This window comes from Mastacembelus armatus, chromosome 10, assembly GCF_900324485.2.
Source record: "Mastacembelus armatus chromosome 10, fMasArm1.2, whole genome shotgun sequence".
Taxonomy (NCBI): domain Eukaryota; kingdom Metazoa; phylum Chordata; class Actinopteri; order Synbranchiformes; family Mastacembelidae; genus Mastacembelus; species Mastacembelus armatus.
The window spans coordinates 10,718,903-10,737,546 of record NC_046642.1 but is presented as its reverse complement, the minus strand read 5'-3'; the positions used below and the strand labels follow the sequence as shown (position 1 = coordinate 10,737,546).

The 18,644-nt window shown below is 41.9% G+C and overlaps 2 protein-coding genes across 3 annotated transcripts; one reads left to right on the top strand and one right to left on the bottom strand.

The window, feature by feature from the left end:
- The first annotated feature begins 492 nt into the window (after positions 1–492).
- Positions 493–2,230, top strand: map1lc3cl (microtubule-associated protein 1 light chain 3 gamma, like). Its single transcript, XM_026330190.2, has 4 exons — positions 493–673; positions 804–859; positions 965–1,071; positions 1,325–2,230. Exons 1-4 carry the CDS (start codon positions 616–618, stop codon positions 1,509–1,511), a joined length of 408 nt encoding a protein of 135 aa, XP_026185975.1. The 5' UTR covers positions 493–615; the 3' UTR covers positions 1,512–2,230.
- Positions 2,231–5,949: 3,719 nt separating this feature from the next.
- ehd1a (EH-domain containing 1a) lies at positions 5,950–18,163 on the bottom strand. Of its 2 annotated transcripts, none has more exons than XM_026330186.2 (6): positions 17,419–18,163; positions 13,149–13,246; positions 8,928–9,169; positions 8,071–8,241; positions 7,421–7,585; positions 5,950–7,097 (listed from the first exon to the last, which is right to left on the bottom strand). In XM_026330186.2, the coding sequence occupies exons 1-6, from the start codon at positions 17,805–17,807 to the stop codon at positions 6,564–6,566; spliced, it is 1,599 nt and encodes a 532-aa protein (XP_026185971.1). In that variant the 5' UTR covers positions 17,808–18,163; the 3' UTR covers positions 5,950–6,563. The 2 variants fall into 2 exon arrangements, with proteins under 2 accessions (XP_026185971.1, XP_026185972.1); XM_026330187.1 differs by lacking the exon at positions 17,419–18,163 and adding an exon at positions 14,541–15,433.
- Between the last annotated feature and the right edge of the window lie 481 nt (positions 18,164–18,644).

Below are 18,644 nucleotides of genomic sequence, written 5' to 3'. Positions count from 1 at the left end.
AGGTTTAAACCTGCTGACTCCACTCCTTTGTCTGATATGGGGATCTGGCTAAAGGTACGGTGTTGTTACCATCTGCTCATCCAGAGAGACCAGTATCTTTTCTGGCTTTGTTTACAGCAGATGACTGGTAAGATACTGACATCTGAAACTGCCACATCAACAGGAGCACACCGACTCCTCTGATGGCCTTTAGGGTTGTCACATGGTGGGCCGCCCTTATTACACAATTACATGTACTCCTCTTCGTGAATGTGTACGTGACCGCACCATCAGCATCACAAGTACATACGAGAATGTACAGTGAGGGAACTAGAACATAAGAATCCAGTCTGAACCAGCAAAGAGCTCACACACACACACACACAGACACAGATGCAGCCACACACTGGCCAGCAGGCTGAGGAGTGTGTCTTTGTTGGTGTCAAATGTCGACTCCTCCCCTGCTCTGTCTCCTATAAACTCCAGCCTTCACTGCTCCTCATTTAAGTTCTCTCACTTCCACTCGGGGGGACTTTGCTGTGAGCCTGGACGAGACCGTCAAGCCGGCACCATCAGCCACAACACCTCCATCACCACTGCTCTCTGCAAACTGCTCCAACCAAGCAACAAACAAACATGCCTCCATTTGAGAAATCAATCGAGATGATGCCATTCAAGCAGAGGAAATGCCTCGGTAGGTCCAGGTTTCAGATGATTCATTGATAACTGTAACTGCCTCGTGTGTCTGCATTCACATATTGACCTGGATGCTGGTTCTGAAAGTGTAAAATGTGTATGAAATAGTGTCCTCCATTTCTTTTTAGCAACAAGAAAAAACGAAGTGTGCAGTATTCGGTCTAAATTCCCCAACAAGTTGCCAGTGAGTTGTGTTAAATTCTGTTATTTTACAAACTGAATGCATTTACTCACCTCTGTGTGTGTGACTGTACCCTCAAGCTGATCACAGATGTGTTTTTGTGTTCAGGTGATTGTTGAACGTTACATCCGCGAAAAGACGCTCCCCCTGCTGGACAAAACTAAGTTCCTGGTTCCCTTCGAGCTCACCTTGGGTCAGTTCCTCTGCCTGCTCAGGTAAATGGTGCTTCAGTGTGCAGTGTGTGTAAAACACAGTGTGCACTCTACTCACTTTGCAAGCAGCTTGTTTCTAATTGTTCTTTTTATTATCATTTCAACCCTCCCACTGCTTCACTTTCTCCCCCATGCTGTCAGATTTGCTTTTGTTTTCTGCCTCCTCTAAACTTTCTCCTTCTTTATCCTAAAACTTTCTGTTGTTTTTCATCATGCCTCCACCTCTTCAAATGTCTCTTTCTTGTCTTTCTTTCAGGAATAAGATTGCTCTGGACTCCACCCAGGCTCTGTTTCTCCTGGTGGCAGAGAAGAGCATGTCCTGCATGTCCTCCAGCATGGGGGAGATTTATTCCCACTACAGGGACGCTGACGGCTTCCTCTACATCACCTATGCCTCACAGGAGATGTTTGGATCACCCCAGCCAGCAGACAGGCCTCGCTGAGAGTGAAGCACATAAAATGAACTGAACCCAGACCAATGGTGGTGACACCACACAACCAGACTGGAAAATAAGGACAAATTGAGCCAAGCTGAGACTGTTTGTGTCCAGTTTTTTAGCCCCAAACAGTGTCAGACTACCTCATGAGCCATTCTGGACTTTTTGCCAGCAAATCATCCTCCCTTCAGACTGAGGCGGACTAGGCTCACCCTGAAGAAGTGCTTTTATTGGACTGGTTGATTTGACTGATTAATTGTATTCTGCTATGAGATAAAAGTAGAAAAAGTAGAAGTCGACACTGAATTTTTCTTTTTAAGCAAACGATCAAGAAGCTGCAACAAACTGTGCTGTGATCTGTTCCTCTGATCTGTCACTTGCATCAAAAATGTCAAGACAGAATTGAATCAGTGCAACGAAACAATGGCAGTTCAGTACAAACCAGCACCTTCACCCTCACCGGTGACTCACCCTATATACCGTCAATGACCCTCACTCTATGCAGGTCTTGCTGGTACTCATCTATGGTGCTATGGACTCATCCATAGTACTTCTCTCCCCATCCTCATGTTTTCTGATTGTCTCCTCACGGTCGCCTTCGCTCAGAAATGTGAAATTGTGCTCCAGACTTTTGAGACACTGAAAACATGAATGTGGAATTTATGTCGTCCTGATGTATCCTGTATCCATCTGTCATTATACCAAAATAAAATCTTGTATTTTAATTTATAAATTTTGTCATATTTATTAAATGGGTTTATAGAGGATGTTATGGGATAATATAAAATTTACACTATTCAACCACTGGTCACGTTAGTTATGTCCCTTTGCAATGGCTTCAAAACATATTCAGACTGTTGTGTATTAAGTTTTAAATGATTTCTCTCCATTATAACCGATAGTGACAACCTGAAAACTTTTCTAAGAAATGTTTGCATTTGTTTAAAAAAAAATCTAACACTGAAATGGGCTGTCATGTCCTTTACTCAAAGTGGCTTCTCTCTAACTAGTCTACCATAAAGGCCTGAATAATGGAGAGCTGCTGAGATGGTCGTCCTTCCGCCAGCTTCTCCCTGACCCAGACCCTTCGTGCCTGGTTATGTAGCTCAGCTGGATGACTCACTCCAGAAAAATCCTGTTCATTCCAAACTGCTTCTTTTCTACTGAGACCACTGTGCTCCTCACCTACAGTGATGTCCTTGCACTTCAAGGTTTTTGTCCTGACATGCAGTTTGAATTGTGGGAACTTATATTTATAGTTACCTTTTCAAACTACATCTAATCAGTTCAATTTGCCACAGGTGGACTCAGAAACACATTTCGTCACAGTGAAGGCTCTGAATGGTTTGTAAATGAGAGATTTTTTTATTTAAATAAAAAAATCAACAACCTCTATAAACATATTTATATTTTGTTATTATGAGTTACTGAGTATAGATTGATGGGCAGCTTTATACACTTAAAATTACATTTACAGCACAGTAAAGAAGGTAGGAATACTGTCTGAAACACTGTATTACTGACTTTACAATAGCTGCTTTTTAGTGCATAAGGACCTACTGTAATTGAGGCCATGGGTGTGTTATAGTGCACTACTTACCTAACCCTAACCCTAAGTCCTAGTACTAATATCAGCATCTCATTCCTCACCTGCCTGTTAGAAATGGCACTCCCTCCACAGGTCCATGCAGTATAAGCCTGATCAGGTCAACTACCAGCAGAGTTCAGTGTGTCAGGAGGCTGGAGGGATTATTTATAGACATGAAAGGGACAAATGTGAACAAAAACTCTGAGTGAGCAGGCAAAAGAGTCAGGGGAGTGAAGGGAATAGAGAAGAAAAACAAAGAACAGAAGCAGAAAAACCGTGGAAAAGCGCTCTCCATAAAGTGTGGCAGGAAAGCACAGATGAGGGGAAGAGAGTGACGTCTTCACAGAGGAAGGCAGGAAAAAGGAAATAATGTAAAGGAGAGATATACAGTGGTGGCAGCTATGCAAACACACAGTGTACTCTAACCCAAGGGACGTACAGTCATGCCGCCTCTCACTTCACACCACTGTGGGCATTCTAGCAGCTGTCTGCCAATATATTATCATTACCAGAACAAGTGGATCCCTGAAGCTACTACCAGCTTTAAATTATCTGATCTGACCACAAAGACCTCAAAGGTTTTCTAAAGAAGAATCAGTGCTTCCCTACCAGTTGCTTTTCTTAAATACTATTGTATTTTACAATAGCTTTAGCACAGTTTTTAAGGTTTCAGTTTGTTAAATCCTAAAAAACGTTCTATATATATTCTATACTTCCCATTTAAAATCAGAACATCTATATGTAATTGGGTGAAGTTCATCAAAACGTGTTCTTCACTGAATTTCAATTATCCTGCATTTTAAAAGAAAATTGTGAAATATTCCTCATTTAATAAAAACCTGCAAAGTCTTAAGTGGTTATTTCCTTAAGAAAAAAGGCTAAATATTTATCTAATTAAACAGTATTAATATAAATACAGAGGTGACATCAGCATGATTTCTGGAAAAAAAAATCTCAGACACAACTTATTATTATGCCAAACAGAATATTTCCATACATTTATAATGTATGGAGGAGGATCTGTGTGTGGGACTTAAATGTGACTTAAGTCAAAGTCCCTGTCTCTGGCAGTTTATAGGATGCTAAAACTGTTAATTGCATATACAGAGTATAAACATCAATGATTGGTAGGGGACTCGCAGTGACTTAGTGATCACTAGGTGGTGGCAGACTAAGTGTTTTAATTGCTGTATTTCTCATTGGTCAGGATAGAGGTTCCCCTGGGTCATGTGTATGACATGATGACAGGACAAATCAACTAAAAAAGTCTAATTGTCATGTGAAAGTGGAATCCCAGTGACATGATGATCAAATTCAGTTTACCTTTTTAAATTAAAAGCAGCATCTGAAGCCCTTCATTTCAGCAGTGATGGACACTGTGGGCTTTCCTGTGTTATTTTGCATCAGGATAAATCTAACTTTAAACCATTTGTGGTCACTTATAGATGTTTATGATACAGGTAAAAGGCCAATGACTCAGCAGCAATAGCAGTGGCACTTTTTCCCAGCACCCACCCATTTCCTTTAGGAAATGCAGACTGGTTCTATAAAGAACCTGTAGGGGCCATTCTTATCAACACATCAGAGTCAGAGTGTTTGGCTGCTGAGCAGTATTCTGGTACTGAAGCTACAGCAGATGATACAGGACAATCGTAGCATTCATCCTAAAATAAGCCTATCCAAATCTAGTACCTGTAATAACGCATCATGACACAAGAGAGCACCTCTGGACCTTACCAAACATGAAGCATCCTGCTTGGTGTGTTTAAAAAAAACAAAACAAAACAAAACAATGAAACAACTGGTGGAGATCATATGTCTCCGACAATCTAGTGAGTCAGTGAGCAGAATACAAATGAGTCTCTGTGGAGGCTGAGTGTCCTGATGAGGAAGAGACGCATGGCTGTGAGTGTAAAGTGAAAACTAAACTTTGGGTGCTCAGTGCAACAGCAACCAGCTGATGTTTCCAGGATGAGGATGATAGATGTGGAAGTGTGGAAATATTCGTGACCTGGCATGCTGGGAAAAATATAGCATGGGAATGTGTTTACATAATTCTTGGCCTTGCTGCTGTTCCTTTTGGTAACAAGGTTCACATGGGAAAAACATACAGTTGAATTAAATTTATGGTTAAATTTACTACAAACAACTGTGGTACAGTCGATTTCTGGGTCTCAGGCTTGCTTCCTATATGAATCATGCAAACAGACCTCAGTGTAGGTTCAGGCTTGTTCAGGTAATTTGGTAGTGTAGGTTTGTGAAGTGAATGAAAAGTGAAGTTATAAGCAGTCAGCTTCATTTATATTCAGACTCAAATATGTCACATATGTGAGACTTCCTGTCTTTGTGACTCGTGCTTGTCTCTTCAAACTTGGACTGAATTTTCTCTAAACTACGTCCATGTGTCCTTAAAGTGCTACACAAAATGTCACATGTGATCGTTTCCACCGTTGCTTTCAATTTGCCCTGAAAAATATGCAGCCAGAAGCGACTCATTTCATGGGTAAATGGCCTTATATGTCCTCCTCAGGCATCTGGATTGACTCTTTCTGGACTATAGATGGCAGACTATGTTGAAAATTTTAAAATAATGGAATTTCAAAATAAAAGCGAGTCATTGGATGATTTCTCAGTGACCGCCTTTGGCATGACCCTCACAGACAAATTACTTCAAATAAAAAGGCACAAAATTACGATTTATGTCAGAGTAACTTAACAAATGTGATTTATATTAGTATTTTTCCCCCATTTTTAATAAAGCGGTCTTCTAGTAAGGCTTCTTTCAGTAAGTCAATACCTGATGAACTCAAATGTTAAGTAGCATAAAAAAATAAAAATACACATACTTACACGCTGAATGATGCATATTCCTCTTTATTTATCTTGCAAAATAATAAAAGAAGCATTTGGAAAGAGTTAACCATTAGGAAATACAAAAATATAGATAAAACAATTCTAACAGCTGTTCTGATATATTTCCTCTCTCTCTCCAAATGAAAAAACAACAAACATTTCTTTGGATCAACATATAATAACATGGACCGTAAGCTCATAAGACATCTTTTACACAGGATTTACACAAATCCGTGTTAGGACCCATCATGAAAGCTTCATCTACCCATCAGTTCATGATCCAGTAATGTCCTTTCATCAGTTAGTAAATCAACCCCACCCCCATTTATTTCTAACAGATGCCTGAATGTTATTCCCTAATGCACACAGATAGACCTGCCCTCCGTCCCTCCCTCCCACCTCCCCCTGAAACCCTCCAGTCTCTCTCTGGTGAGAAAAAAAAAAAAAAAAAAAATCAATCACAGCAACACCTTTTCAAGCGATGTCAGGAAGCCAGGACACTCGTAGCTTGATAGAGGACAATGCTGTTCATGCTTGCTGTTGGACTTTTTGTCTGGAGAGTCCTAAACAAGTTGCAAAGCACTGACATGGTTGGTCTCCAGCTGCTCCCACAACCTCTAGGCCTGAAAGACTGTCCCGCGTTTGGAAGGGGGTATCAGGTGTTCAGGGAGCGCGGATGGCAGCTCATGGCCCTCCAGCTTGACCTTGATCAGGTGGTTGGCGAGGGCGAACTCCTCATCGTCGAGGAGGCCGTCTTTATCCACATCTGCTAGCTTCCAGATCTTTCCCAGCACTGTGTTGGGCAGCTTGGATTTCAGCATCTCCTTCTTGGCCGCAGCACCGGACACTTTGCCATTGATGGGAGAGAGCGTATAGAAGATCTCATCATACGTGGGCTTGTCGCGACCCACAACCCACTCCAGCTCATCGATGCCTTCGCTGGCACCCTCACCGTAACCATGACCAAATGGACCACTCATGGTTCCTTCAAATGCTCCGCCCTTGACGGACTGGGTGGGCATGGCAGCCTCTTCCTGGCGCACCATGGCCATGAGACGGGCGATGTCATTGGCGAGCATGTCCTCCACTGCCTCCAGCAGCTTGGGCTTCAGAACTGCAAACTTGGAAAAGTCCTGGCCATTCAGCAGCTCCTGAAGGGGGGGGGGGGAATAGATAGAAATAGATCAGTCTTCAGTGGCTACCGATGGAAGCAGCATACAAGAAGCAGGATTTCCTGACAAACCAGGAAAAATAAATCTCATCCCCATTCTGGCCCATCCTGGAGGGCAAGGGCAGGAAAAAGGTAAAAGATGTGAAGAGAGCAAAGGTTGGGAGGTCATTCTACTCTGAAGTGAACAATTCATATAACGCAGAAAAAACAGAATCAAAGTTGTTTCCTCATCAAATCTGTAACCCTGGAAAATAAACCACAGCCAACTGTGTAGGTGGCTATATTTCTTTTCTTTAACCTCACCTGCATTTTGGCAACATTGGGGAAGTCTCCAGGTGAGATCTGATGCTCCTTCTCAATCCTATGGTAAATTTCTGCCAGGTTGCCTATCAGCTCCTTCTTCTTCGAGTCTTTCCCAAATACACTTGGCATTTCCTTTTTCAGAGAGCTGATAATGTAGGCATGCACCTACACACACACATAAAACACACAGATCAGATATACTTGTATAGTGAGGCAGAAGTAAGCGATGTTAGGAATTGACTCAACATTCATACAGATTGATAGAAATAAATAATCTCTCTCTCACGAGTGGTGCAAGATTAGTGGTTTACCAGGTTGCTCTAATTATCAGACTCACTTCTGCCTGTGGCTAATTTAGAAACTAAACACTGACTATATTGCATAAAACAGGGTATTTTTGAAGGATGGGGTTTGTAGTGACACACATTGATGCAACTTTTTAAATCAGGTGTTTTTAGCTGCTCATGTGACACGGCTCAATGGATGGCAATGTCGTTCTGTTCGCCACTGCAACACAACTATTCATTGGATTGGCACATGGAATTTCGTACAGACTTTCATGTTTCCACTGAATGAATCCTAATAACTGGTGAGTAAATGCCTGTAAATCTTTCCTTTCAGGCTGGGTGTACAGTCGTGTTGATACTGACCTTGGCGAGCCGTGCTCGCTTGATGAGGTCATTGAGTTTGCGTAGTGCTGCGTTGCGTGGCAATGACTGGATGTCCAAGAACAGGTCCTGCTCCTCTGCCTCAAACAACTTCCTGTTGTCTGGGACCAACAATGGCTGAGCCCAGAATGACCCAATGTACACTCGCACCACCTAGAATAAAGTTTGCACAAGTGCAATTTGTTAACTGTCACTATCAGGGTTCACTTTAGTACCCACACGCAAATCAGGGAAAATTCTTCCACAAACCACATGACGTGACCCTGAATGTGTAAGCGGACACAAAAATACATCTGTATGCTCAAAAACAGGATGTGTGACAACAGACTGAGTGGTTGCAATAAAAATACATAGATAAATCAGATGTGTGCTGTGTTTCACATATAATCAAGGCACTCCCAAAGTCAATGAATAATTCTCTACACGATCCAAAGGTTTCTCTGGGATCAGTTTATGAGTATAGACCTAGATCAAACATTCACTAAACAGTCAGGGAAGAATAATAAGACAAGCTGGGTCACATGATATCAGGTAGGACACAGGATCTGAGATAGATGGTATTAAAACTGCCTTTCATTTTCACTACATTCAAAATCACAGTTTTTTCTTACACATTTTGTTCCAGTGACAAGCTGAGAACCCTGGCTGGAATAATCTTAAATCTCTTGCTATTCGATTAAGCTTGTCCTTGGAAGCGTTATCTAACGTCTGTCCAGACCTTCTATTTTCCCTCAAAACATTAACAGACTGCACCGACTATATCTGACAACTGCTTATTACCAGCTCAACAAGGAAAGTTCTGGAAGTTAGCATAAATGTGAAACACAAATGCTTTATACCTCAGGCGTGTTGATGATTTTGCCCAAAGACCACATCAGCGCGCCATAGACTCTCATCAGCTGCTGAGTGCTGATCTGGTCCGCTTTGTTCAGCACCACACGCATTTTGTCCTCGTGGTTCTTGAGAGCTCGGATCACCTCGGAGAACTCGTCTGAGATGTCCAGCTTGTGGGCATCAAACAGGAGGATGATTCGGTCCACGCGTTCGGCAAACCACTCCAGAACTGCAGCAAAGTCATAACCTGGAGACAGAAAACAGACGCTATTTAACGAAGGAACATGCACATACAGTTTACCCTCCAACAACTTCATGTCTTGCCTGAATTTACACTGTTTATGGTTGATTCACCGGATTTTCTCAGAAAAATCTGCTAATCTTAGTCAGTTAGAACTGACCAAGATAAATTCAGAATGACTGCAATTCTAAACACTGGCAGCCATAAATATCTATTGAGATCTATAACAGAAGTGGGTAGGACTTGTTTTCTGTGTTCCAAGGCCTTCATTTACCTCGGTGCTTCAGAGTTTTGTCTTTATTTCTAAATTCACCTGTTCTCCATTTAATTCAAAATCAGTTTGAGCTTGTTCATGTTTGCCTGTTTTCATGAGACATTTAGTATAATGTCCATTTCCACTGCATTAAATAAATCAGAAGAGCAAGAGCCAAAGCAGGTGAATATTAAATTGTAAAGTACAAATAGTCCACTAAACAGCCCAGTAAGAAATACAGGAGTTGACCCTGACAAACAGCTCATTGGCTGAAATCAGTCAATACATGTGTGTTGGAGCAGGTTTACTTGTGACTTCCACGTCCAATTCCAAGTCATAATGCTTAGCTAAGGGCTTTCCAGAGGTGGGACTCTTTCCCCGAGTTACCCATTAACTAGCTCTACTGAGCCAGCAGAGACAGTGGTACAATTGGAAAGAATATTTGAACCTGAGTCCATCTGGACAATGTGCTTTGTCAGTCTGCAGCCTGAGGAATGAATGACTTATATCAGGGGCAGGGTCCATTAATGTCCCTTTTAAAAAAAATCTAAAGTTGCCACTAATTAAAGATTTAAAAAAGGAAGCAAGAGACCGAACATTTGAGATAATAAAATCAACTGTCCAAATAAATTGCTCTGCAGTGTCAGTCTGTAGCTGGATTGTGCTCCAACACACTTCTTTCACTGCCTAACCAAGGAAAGTACTGTACTGGTATTCATTTCCTTTTGGGCTAACTCAAATTACATCAAACTGGAGTATTTCAAGAGTTTCCCTTTGCTTGAAAGATCTGCAGAGCGAGGAAGAGGGAATTATGGTTTTGATCAGAATCTGTGTGTCATCTGACCAGACAAGAATGCAGTTGTTAAAAGTTCATCTCGACTGCAGCACAATCGCTGTCAGATCTACTGCACATGCTTTCCAACGTCACTGGGGGTTTTCTAAGCTCAAGCATTTCTAGGCAAAAAAGGGACATACAATATAAAGATGAAGCGAGACAAAATGAGACAGTATAGAAGAAGGGAGATGGAAACAGAAAAAAAAAGAGGCAGAGAAAGACAAAGAAAGTGAGTATGTAAAATTGAAAGTAATAACTGATGTAATAAGAGATGGACACAGAGGATGAATGTGAGAAAACCCCATCTACAAAAAGTTAATGTCAAGTTTGTGCAAACGACAAGTGAAAGTAGAAGGGCACAAAGGAGAATAAGTCCAAAATCCCCTTGGGAGTGGGCTGAGGACATTTGCTCATTCGGCCCCCAGTCTGTTTTTAACACGTGTCAGGGAATCAGACAGAGGGACAGCTGCTCAAGCTGAGACTCACTTATAGCACATAGCCATCAGCAACTGGTATGTGTCCACCATATGCACAGACATGCTGGGAGACATTCAGGCACTCATGACAAATCTGGACAGGCTTCAAAATCATGTGCCCCTCATAGATGGAGATCAGACAGCAGAGCTATTTTTGCTTGTTAAAGATGCTGAAATCATTATTAGAAAACAAATTCTTAAATAAATATGTTTCTATGCAACCATTTACACCACATACTGGTGGTAATGATCATCTCATCAAACTCTGGGCAAAAAACAAACATCCAAAATTATGAAATTAATCCTTAAAAAAAATGCTACAGGTACATTATGTCCACAGGGACTAAGCTAAAAATTTTAGCTTAGTTTCAGGGGAAAAAAAATGCAGAATGGCATCAAATATCAGTAATCATGCAATCAGCAGGGGTCATGGGAAAGACACTGGCCAGTTCTGCTAAACATCACTTTTCACCACTTCCTGGTTCAACAAAGAACAGCAGTGAGCTGCACTTACTGATCCAATCAAAAATGCATCCATCACTGAAACATTATGTAATACAGAAGCTTGGTATTTATGAATGGACACACACAGTTTTATAGTTTCTGAATGATGTTTCAGGCTTCTCTCTCCTAAGGCTATGTCTCCTTGTTAAACCTGAGGAATGAATCTTTGTCACAACACTAACCACCACGCTATTCCGAAAACAAGAAAAGGGATATCTGACAAATCACGCACGGCCCTTATTAGAAGATTCCAGAAAGTCTGCTTCCTGCATCCTGGTACAAGCCTGATCATCTGCCCATTGTACACACACACACATGCCCGTCACACTTCAGCTGCACAATCGGTCTTGTTTACATATGACACAGTCAATACAGTATGTCTGAGTAGGTACAGTGTTATATCAGTGTTTACAGAGAAACAGGGCAGAGGGCAATGTGTGTGTGTGTGTGTGTGCTTGAGAAGGCGAAAGAAGTAAGAATAAGAACATATAAGTATATATGTACAGAAACAGAACTGTCTGAGGTATGAGGCGTCAAATTTCCTATGATCTTCCTCTTTTTAGACGAGGTCACCTCAACATGTGCCAGCCTGTCAGCCTAATCATTCATACTGTACCTCACACACACACACACACACACACACACACACACACACACACACACACACACACACACATTTTCTCGATTAACTGCTTAATTTAATCTATAAAATGTCCGTAAAATTCCAAACATAAGGCCTTGGAATTGTTTGGTTTGTGCTTTCAATAGTCCAGAAGCCAGAGATCCTATCTGAACATGAAAAACAACAAATCTTCATACAGAACTGTAACTAAAGAATGTCTGGCACTTATGTTGTTTAAGTTTCTTTTCATTTGATTTCCTCTTAATATTTTTCTCTTTTCCTTGAGCGTGCTGTGTCTCATGGCAAATCAAAGCCAATAATGAAGAGCAGAGCTATTTGACCGGCTGTCAGATCACTGTGTAACACAGGCAGCAGTGGTGGAAGGAGGGTGGGAGGGGCAATCTTGAGAAACTCTGCTATGTTTGCCATTTTATTCTACTTCCTTTCCCTGGAGTACATTAAAACTGTGTTGCTCGTGTACTTCCTCTTAAAAGGGGCTGAAATCAGGTAGAAAAAGCAGAACCTGTGTTATCTTCAGCCTGGGTTCTGTAGCATCATCAAAAGTAAAAAAAAAAACTGTGTATGTGGCAAATCTGGGGTCGCCCTGCAGGTCACAGCACTGATGGAGCACATGAAGAAATTGATAAAAAATATATATAAATGATTAATTTTCACAGAGCAAAGGGAAATGACTCAGATTTAAAGTGATAAATGACAGCACAGGGCAAAAGGCTACACGGCATGGCAGAAAACAGCTACATAGAGGAAATGTGTTCACTTATTGTTGTTAAATTCTACCCTTTAAATATAAAATCAGCTGCAGGCTAATGTGAAAACAGAAAGAAAAACACAAAAAGGGAAGTAAAGGAAAGAGGACCGTACCCAGACAACCACAGGTACAGAGATGAGAAATGAACCTCAAAGTGCTCTCACTTCTACTATGAAGGCTATCGGATTTCCGTGACCTGTTTGGGTAGGCTTTGACCTCAGGGCATTAGGACTCCAATACGGGTTTGACAGAACTTTGAACGGACCTGCTGCAGCCTTGTACAGCCTTGTACCTCGTACAGCACATGCCATATAGCAGAGAGAGAGACCAAAGGCAAAGAGTCGTACGTAGACTTCTTAATCAAGGTTCCTTTTTATATCTGAACTTGTAACTTCCTGTGGGTTTATTTTGCATGTATGCAAAGCTTTCTTTATAAAATAAAGGCATGCACATGTGAGCCTCTGTAAATGGCAGTAGTATTAGTGAGAGAGTGGGCAAAGTGTAGCTGTATGTGTGTGAAGCAGACCTCTGCTTATCCTCTGTTTCTCCCCTGACAGGATTCCAGGAGTATCGATGATGCTGATGCTCTCCAGGACGGGGTTCGGCAACTGGGCACACATGAACCTGTCCAGAGAGCGAGAAAGAGAAAGTACAGGGGATAAAGGGGAGAAAAGTAAAGCAAAAGAGAGAAGAAAGAAAAAGAGAGGGAATATTGAGAGTATGACGCACATGGGTAGACAGGGAGGGTTGGGGCGAGACACAGAAAACCAGCTGGGTGAGTATGTTTACACATAAGCGTGGCATTAAACAGACATTATTATGGAGCTTTTCTGTAACAACCTCTTTGTTCTCCGGCACTAACATTAGTGGAACACCCTAGGTGGAAAAAATACAAAACTAAAACACATTCAGCAGCAGGTGATAGGGGAAAATATATAGTCAGGTTGCAGCTTCTATCTTATTTTCATTTAGAATTGCTCCCCTTCGCCAATTTATGTATAGCTAGTCATATTATTCATTTGATAATAGCTGGTACACTTGTCTGTAGGAGAAAAACAATGAGATGATGAAAATGCCATATTTTCCAAACAGTGGGGGGTGTATTTGTTTGTAGGAGGCCTTTAAGAATGTTAGAAAAACACTGGGACAATTATTTCAATTTATGAACTGTAGTTCTTAGTCATTCCCAAAGCATCAAAAATCACTACATAATAGACCTTTTGAGCTGAGACATGAGTTTAAACTTCCATGGGATGTTTCACTCTCCAACAGAAATGAAGCCCCATTCACACACATAAACACAGACAGATGTAAGGACCAGTGAGAAAGGATGAGGGGTTTTTGTATAAACCTACGGCAACCCACACAGGACAAAGAAGGGGATTGTTAGGGGACTCCAGAGTTCAGAGCATTGCTTCTCGCTCTGCTGCCTTTTGAGTCAATCTGAACCAATACTCACCACATGAGCTCAGAGGCCCTGGGTCACAAGACCAGTAGAACTGTACTTTTGCATTCCTGATGCAACCGCACTAAGGCCAGGCACACCACAGATTCTAAGAGGTCTCATACTACAAGCGGGGGGGGGGGACAACCCAAGGACGACAAAGAACAAGTCAAAGAAATATAAGAGAAGCATTACCTGCATAGTAATCCTAGCAAAGTGTCTCATAAGTGACAAAAAAACAAACATGCAGGTTTTTCCCCTCCATCTCAGAGCTGATGGCATATGATATCCAGCTGGAATTTTGGCTCAGGTTTTCCATTTAACTATCTCTCCCAACATTTTCCACCCATAGCTTGTAGGGAAAAAATGCTCAGATGAACACAAGCCGGAATTCTCAGAAACAGAAGACCTGACCAGGCACAGACACCCAAGATCCTGGAATTATCTGAGCTGTTTGCTAAGAGAAAAACTTACCCTCCCTGTGAGGCAGTGGTCCCAACATGGAGGCCTGGGTTAAAAATCAGAGCTGTCCTGTGGTGCTGGAAGTCCAGACTCCAGCTTATGACAGAGCACGTTCCTCTCCTGCCCCTCTTCCTCATTTATGACCTTCCCTCACATCGTAACCCCAACTTCCCATAGAGAAGAGGAAACAGGATGGCTGCTGAATAATTATCTGCATATTGCATCTATCTGTATCAACACGTGTTCTTGTGTGCATTTGTTACGTGCCATTTAGGTCCATGCATGTCAGTCCCTAGTACATAAAGTACAGAATCAGTGTCCTGGAATAACAGGCCATGGGCAGCACAGGACAGAGCAGGCTAGCACGGGCTTGGGCGGAACTCAAACTTTGCTGACTGTGGTTTTACTGGCTGATAACCCACAGAGCGAGGCCATCTGACTGAGGTGTCTTTTAACCAAAAGGAAAATAAGTGCTGAAAAACATGCAGGTTCATCTGGAGGTGGAGGTAAAGTATTATGTTTTATGGAAACAAAAAGAACTATACAGGTGATGGGAGGTAATATAAAACCTGTGGCTGCGAAAAAGAAATAATGAAAAAACTGTGAAAAAAGGCAAGCTTGGGTTTGCCCAGTCTAAAAGCTGTAGGTGTGAGAATCACACGACTGATTCTTGTTTACGCTCTTCATAAATAACTGCTTACACTGAGGGTAAATTCTATTGGAGCCTGGTAGTTAAAGGCTAATCTGCGGATTGAATGACTATGGTTAAAGGGCTACAGAGTGGAGCTGCCATTATAGACTTCACCACCTCAAATCAGTCAATTAACACTCTGACCCTTAATATCTCTTTGCCTACTTTTACAGTAGAAACACATTCAAGCAACATACAAATGAAGGCCCATTGACAGGCTCTGGGCATCCTTAGTGGAAAATGGAAAACTGGCCCCGTCTGAGTCAAAAAAAAAAAAAAAGTCTAGGTCCAAATGTTTTCCTGGATCAGATTTTTGACAAAGGTTTTATCAGCTCCATGCTACATGCAGCCATCACAACCGATTACATTACATGTATTAGAACTACACATTTAAAAGGTTCAAGCTACTGCTGCTATCCATCTCACATACCTGTTATGTTTGATCATATGTGCTTTCTCTAGGCCACAGAATGACCACTGAAGTCTGATTTTGCCTCAGACAAAGATGCAGACTGAAGTGAAAGAGAACCATGGACCACAATATACCACAGGCCTGTGTCCAACAGTTTAACAAATGATGCTATAATAAACAATAGCCTTTGTTTAATAGTCTTATCTGGTTTCCCCTCATGTCTTTAATAAACTCCAAACTGCCTGCGGTGTTTCTAAGTGGTATCTGAAAAGCATGACTTCAGTCTTCTGGGTATGACTGACTTATTTGGCAAACATCTGCACTTATACAAGATAAACTAAATATTCCACATAATAAAGGGAAGGGATTTCTTTGGATAACAGGAAATAGATAACCAAGAAGTGTCAACCGAAGCGTATTAATACATTTCATAGCTGCAAGAACTTGATAACCTGAAACCAATAACAGAATGAGATCATGACCATCCAACAAGTGAGTCTTTTGTTTATGTATTATTTGTCCATCTGTTTGCAGGTTGATGTCACACTGTGAACACAGGGAGAATCCCCACATCCCCTACAGGAAGTGACATCACAAACAATCATAAATTAAATCCACACGCACCAAGCACTTTCACCTGGCTCTGACTCACAGCATCTTGCTTGTGCAGTCTCACCTTGTACTCTGAATCAGGAGGAGCTCACGTCAGACACTCAGTAACTCACTGACCGTCTTTCTATCGGTGTCCTCGCCTTTTTGTTTAAAAACACATACCATTATTTCTTTGTTTCACTTTCTAGTCTGCTTTTATTTTTGCTGTTTTCTGTTATTTCCAAATGTTTCAAAACCATACCTTGTATTAACTTGAGTAATATTTCTGAGTCATCTGACTTTTTTCCCCTCATAGAGACATTTTTGCATCAGACTGAATAACAGGCATAAGTATCACTCTAGATTCATAAAACTTCCAAGAAGTGCACTGCAAGACTCCTCAATATGTTGATCATCTGGGACATAGATACAACTCCAATGACCTGAATGTCACTGAATATAACATTAGTAAAACACCCACTGATTCGATTTACAAAAATATAGTCAATTACACATGTGACCTTTAACATAAAATTTTATGAGGCAGTCACAGGTAGTGAAAAAAAAGGAACTGGCACTTTGGCTTCTACTGATGTGGTAACACTTATGTGACCAGGGGGTACGAAACTTACATCGACATCTGACGACAGGACAAGGTCACCTTGCTGCCTAGCAACATCACTTATAACTATTTCTGTGTTCAATGGGCCATGCTGTGACAAGTGACCAGGAAGGGCAAGGTACAATGTCAGCTTGCATGATTTGGCCCAGACTAAAAGAGAAAGTGGTTCTTACAAATGGAACAAAGTGTTGAAAGCACCTTCCTCTCCTTTGCTTTCCCACTCACTGTCTATATTGACTGCAAACACCCACAGTCTCCCAGCACCATGAAAGAAGTAAATCTTCACATTTAGCTCTGCTGAGAAATTGTGCAACAGCACGATCTTCTCATGCATCTTGGAAGAGTCTGGTACTTGTCAGAACTTGGAGGGAGTGTATTACAACACGTTTCTTAACGCACAGCTAAAGTAATCACATTTCAATACAAGCGTGGTATTGATTATCAATTTCATCCACACAGTAATAGTAGTAAGTGTATGGCTCTGGCTGCCCGGGTCCTATAAAACAGTGTGTCACATTTTTGGCATTGCTCGGTGTAAGCTCTTTAATGTGGTCTGATTTGGCTGTGGCTTTACCTGTTGAGGAACGCGTTGCCAAACGCGTTGAGTTTGCGGAAGGGCTTCTTTGGGTCGACAACCAGAGCATTACCCGGTATCACCCCGTCCTGTTCACCGTACATCACCGCGATGAACGAGTCTGTGGTCGGCTCGGGGCCAATCCGCATACCGGGGAAGTCCTGCTCCATGAGGTGCCGGATGAATGTGGTCTTCCCGGTGGAGTACTGACCCACCAGGAGGACCATGGGCTTGTTGTCGAAGTCGGCATCTTCGAGGGCAGGGGAGTGGAAGTCGTGGAACCGATACGTGTCCTCCAACGGGAACAGCTTGGTCCGGTAGAGCCGCCGCAGCCCCTCGGACACGTTTTGAAACAGCTCGGGGTCCTTCTTCAAGTTTTTCCTGAACATGACTACCGATTGTTAGCCTTATGTGGCACCGCTGTGTCACTCTCCCCGTGTATAACGACCTGGTTTCGGTTAGAGAGTAGTTAGCTGCCTGCTGGAGTGGAGCAACTGCTGGGCGAGGTCTTGAAGTTCGTCTCCACCCTCCTGCTCGCTAGCTGGACGAGTCAGGCATTCAGGGAGGACCGTCTTCTCAGCTGACGTAGGCTAACGTAAAGCGGCCAGCTACAACCAGACACAAAGATCTAGCTCTGGGTAGCAAGATACAGTCTAATGCTGGAGGCTGTGGGTGTAAAACCGCTTCTCACGTCACTCCTGTCAGACTCAAGTCTGTTAGCACCGGGCTGTCGGTTGGTGAACACGGACTGGCACGCGGATACCGGAAAACGGAAGCATTTCACACTAAAAGCTTCAGCTAGGTCATTTAGTCCTATCTCTAAACTAAAATCCACAGTGTTAGAGTTTTTGTTAAATTTATAGCAAGCCTCAAATTAATAAGATCGCAACTATACTCGCATTTTCGATGTTTGTTATTTTACAAAGTAAAACTGTATCTTTCAGACTAATGATGTGTTTTTTCCATTTAAGCCATCGACAAAATAAAGCATGAATCAACCCGTCACTCCCTTTTTTTAAATCAAATTAAAGAGATTCATTTTCTTTTTCTTTTGTGGCGCTATCATCTCAGTATGAAAGTGATAATAAGCAGTTTCCTGTAAATGCTGGTCACTTTGGGGAGTAAGATGAAAATATCAGGTTATTTAATCATTCACTGATGTAAGGGAAAGACTCAGGCATTTCTTACAGTTTACGATTTGTTTTTTATTTTCAGTTTTGGTTTTC

What these genes read in the sequence shown, in the direction of transcription:
- ehd1a (XM_026330186.2), bottom strand. Translation starts at nt 17,807, where the DNA reads ATGTTCAGGAAAAACTTGAAGAAGGACCCCGAGCTGTTTCAAAACGTG. An exon ending in GGCAACGCGTTCCTCAACAG is followed by an intron (nt 13,247 to 17,418) that starts GTAAAGCCACAG and finishes CTCTCTGGACAG; the next exon opens with GTTCATGTGTGCCCAGTTGC. An exon ending in AGCGAGCACGGCTCGCCAAG is followed by an intron (nt 7,586 to 8,070) that starts GTCAGTATCAAC and finishes GTGTGTGTGTAG; the next exon opens with GTGCATGCCTACATTATCAG.
- map1lc3cl (XM_026330190.2), top strand. Translation starts at nt 616, where the DNA reads ATGCCTCCATTTGAGAAATCAATCGAGATGATGCCATTCAAGCAGAGG. An exon ending in CAAGCAGAGGAAATGCCTCG is followed by an intron (nt 674 to 803) that starts GTAGGTCCAGGT and finishes ATTTCTTTTTAG; the next exon opens with CAACAAGAAAAAACGAAGTG. An exon ending in AATTCCCCAACAAGTTGCCA is followed by an intron (nt 860 to 964) that starts GTGAGTTGTGTT and finishes TTTTGTGTTCAG; the next exon opens with GTGATTGTTGAACGTTACAT.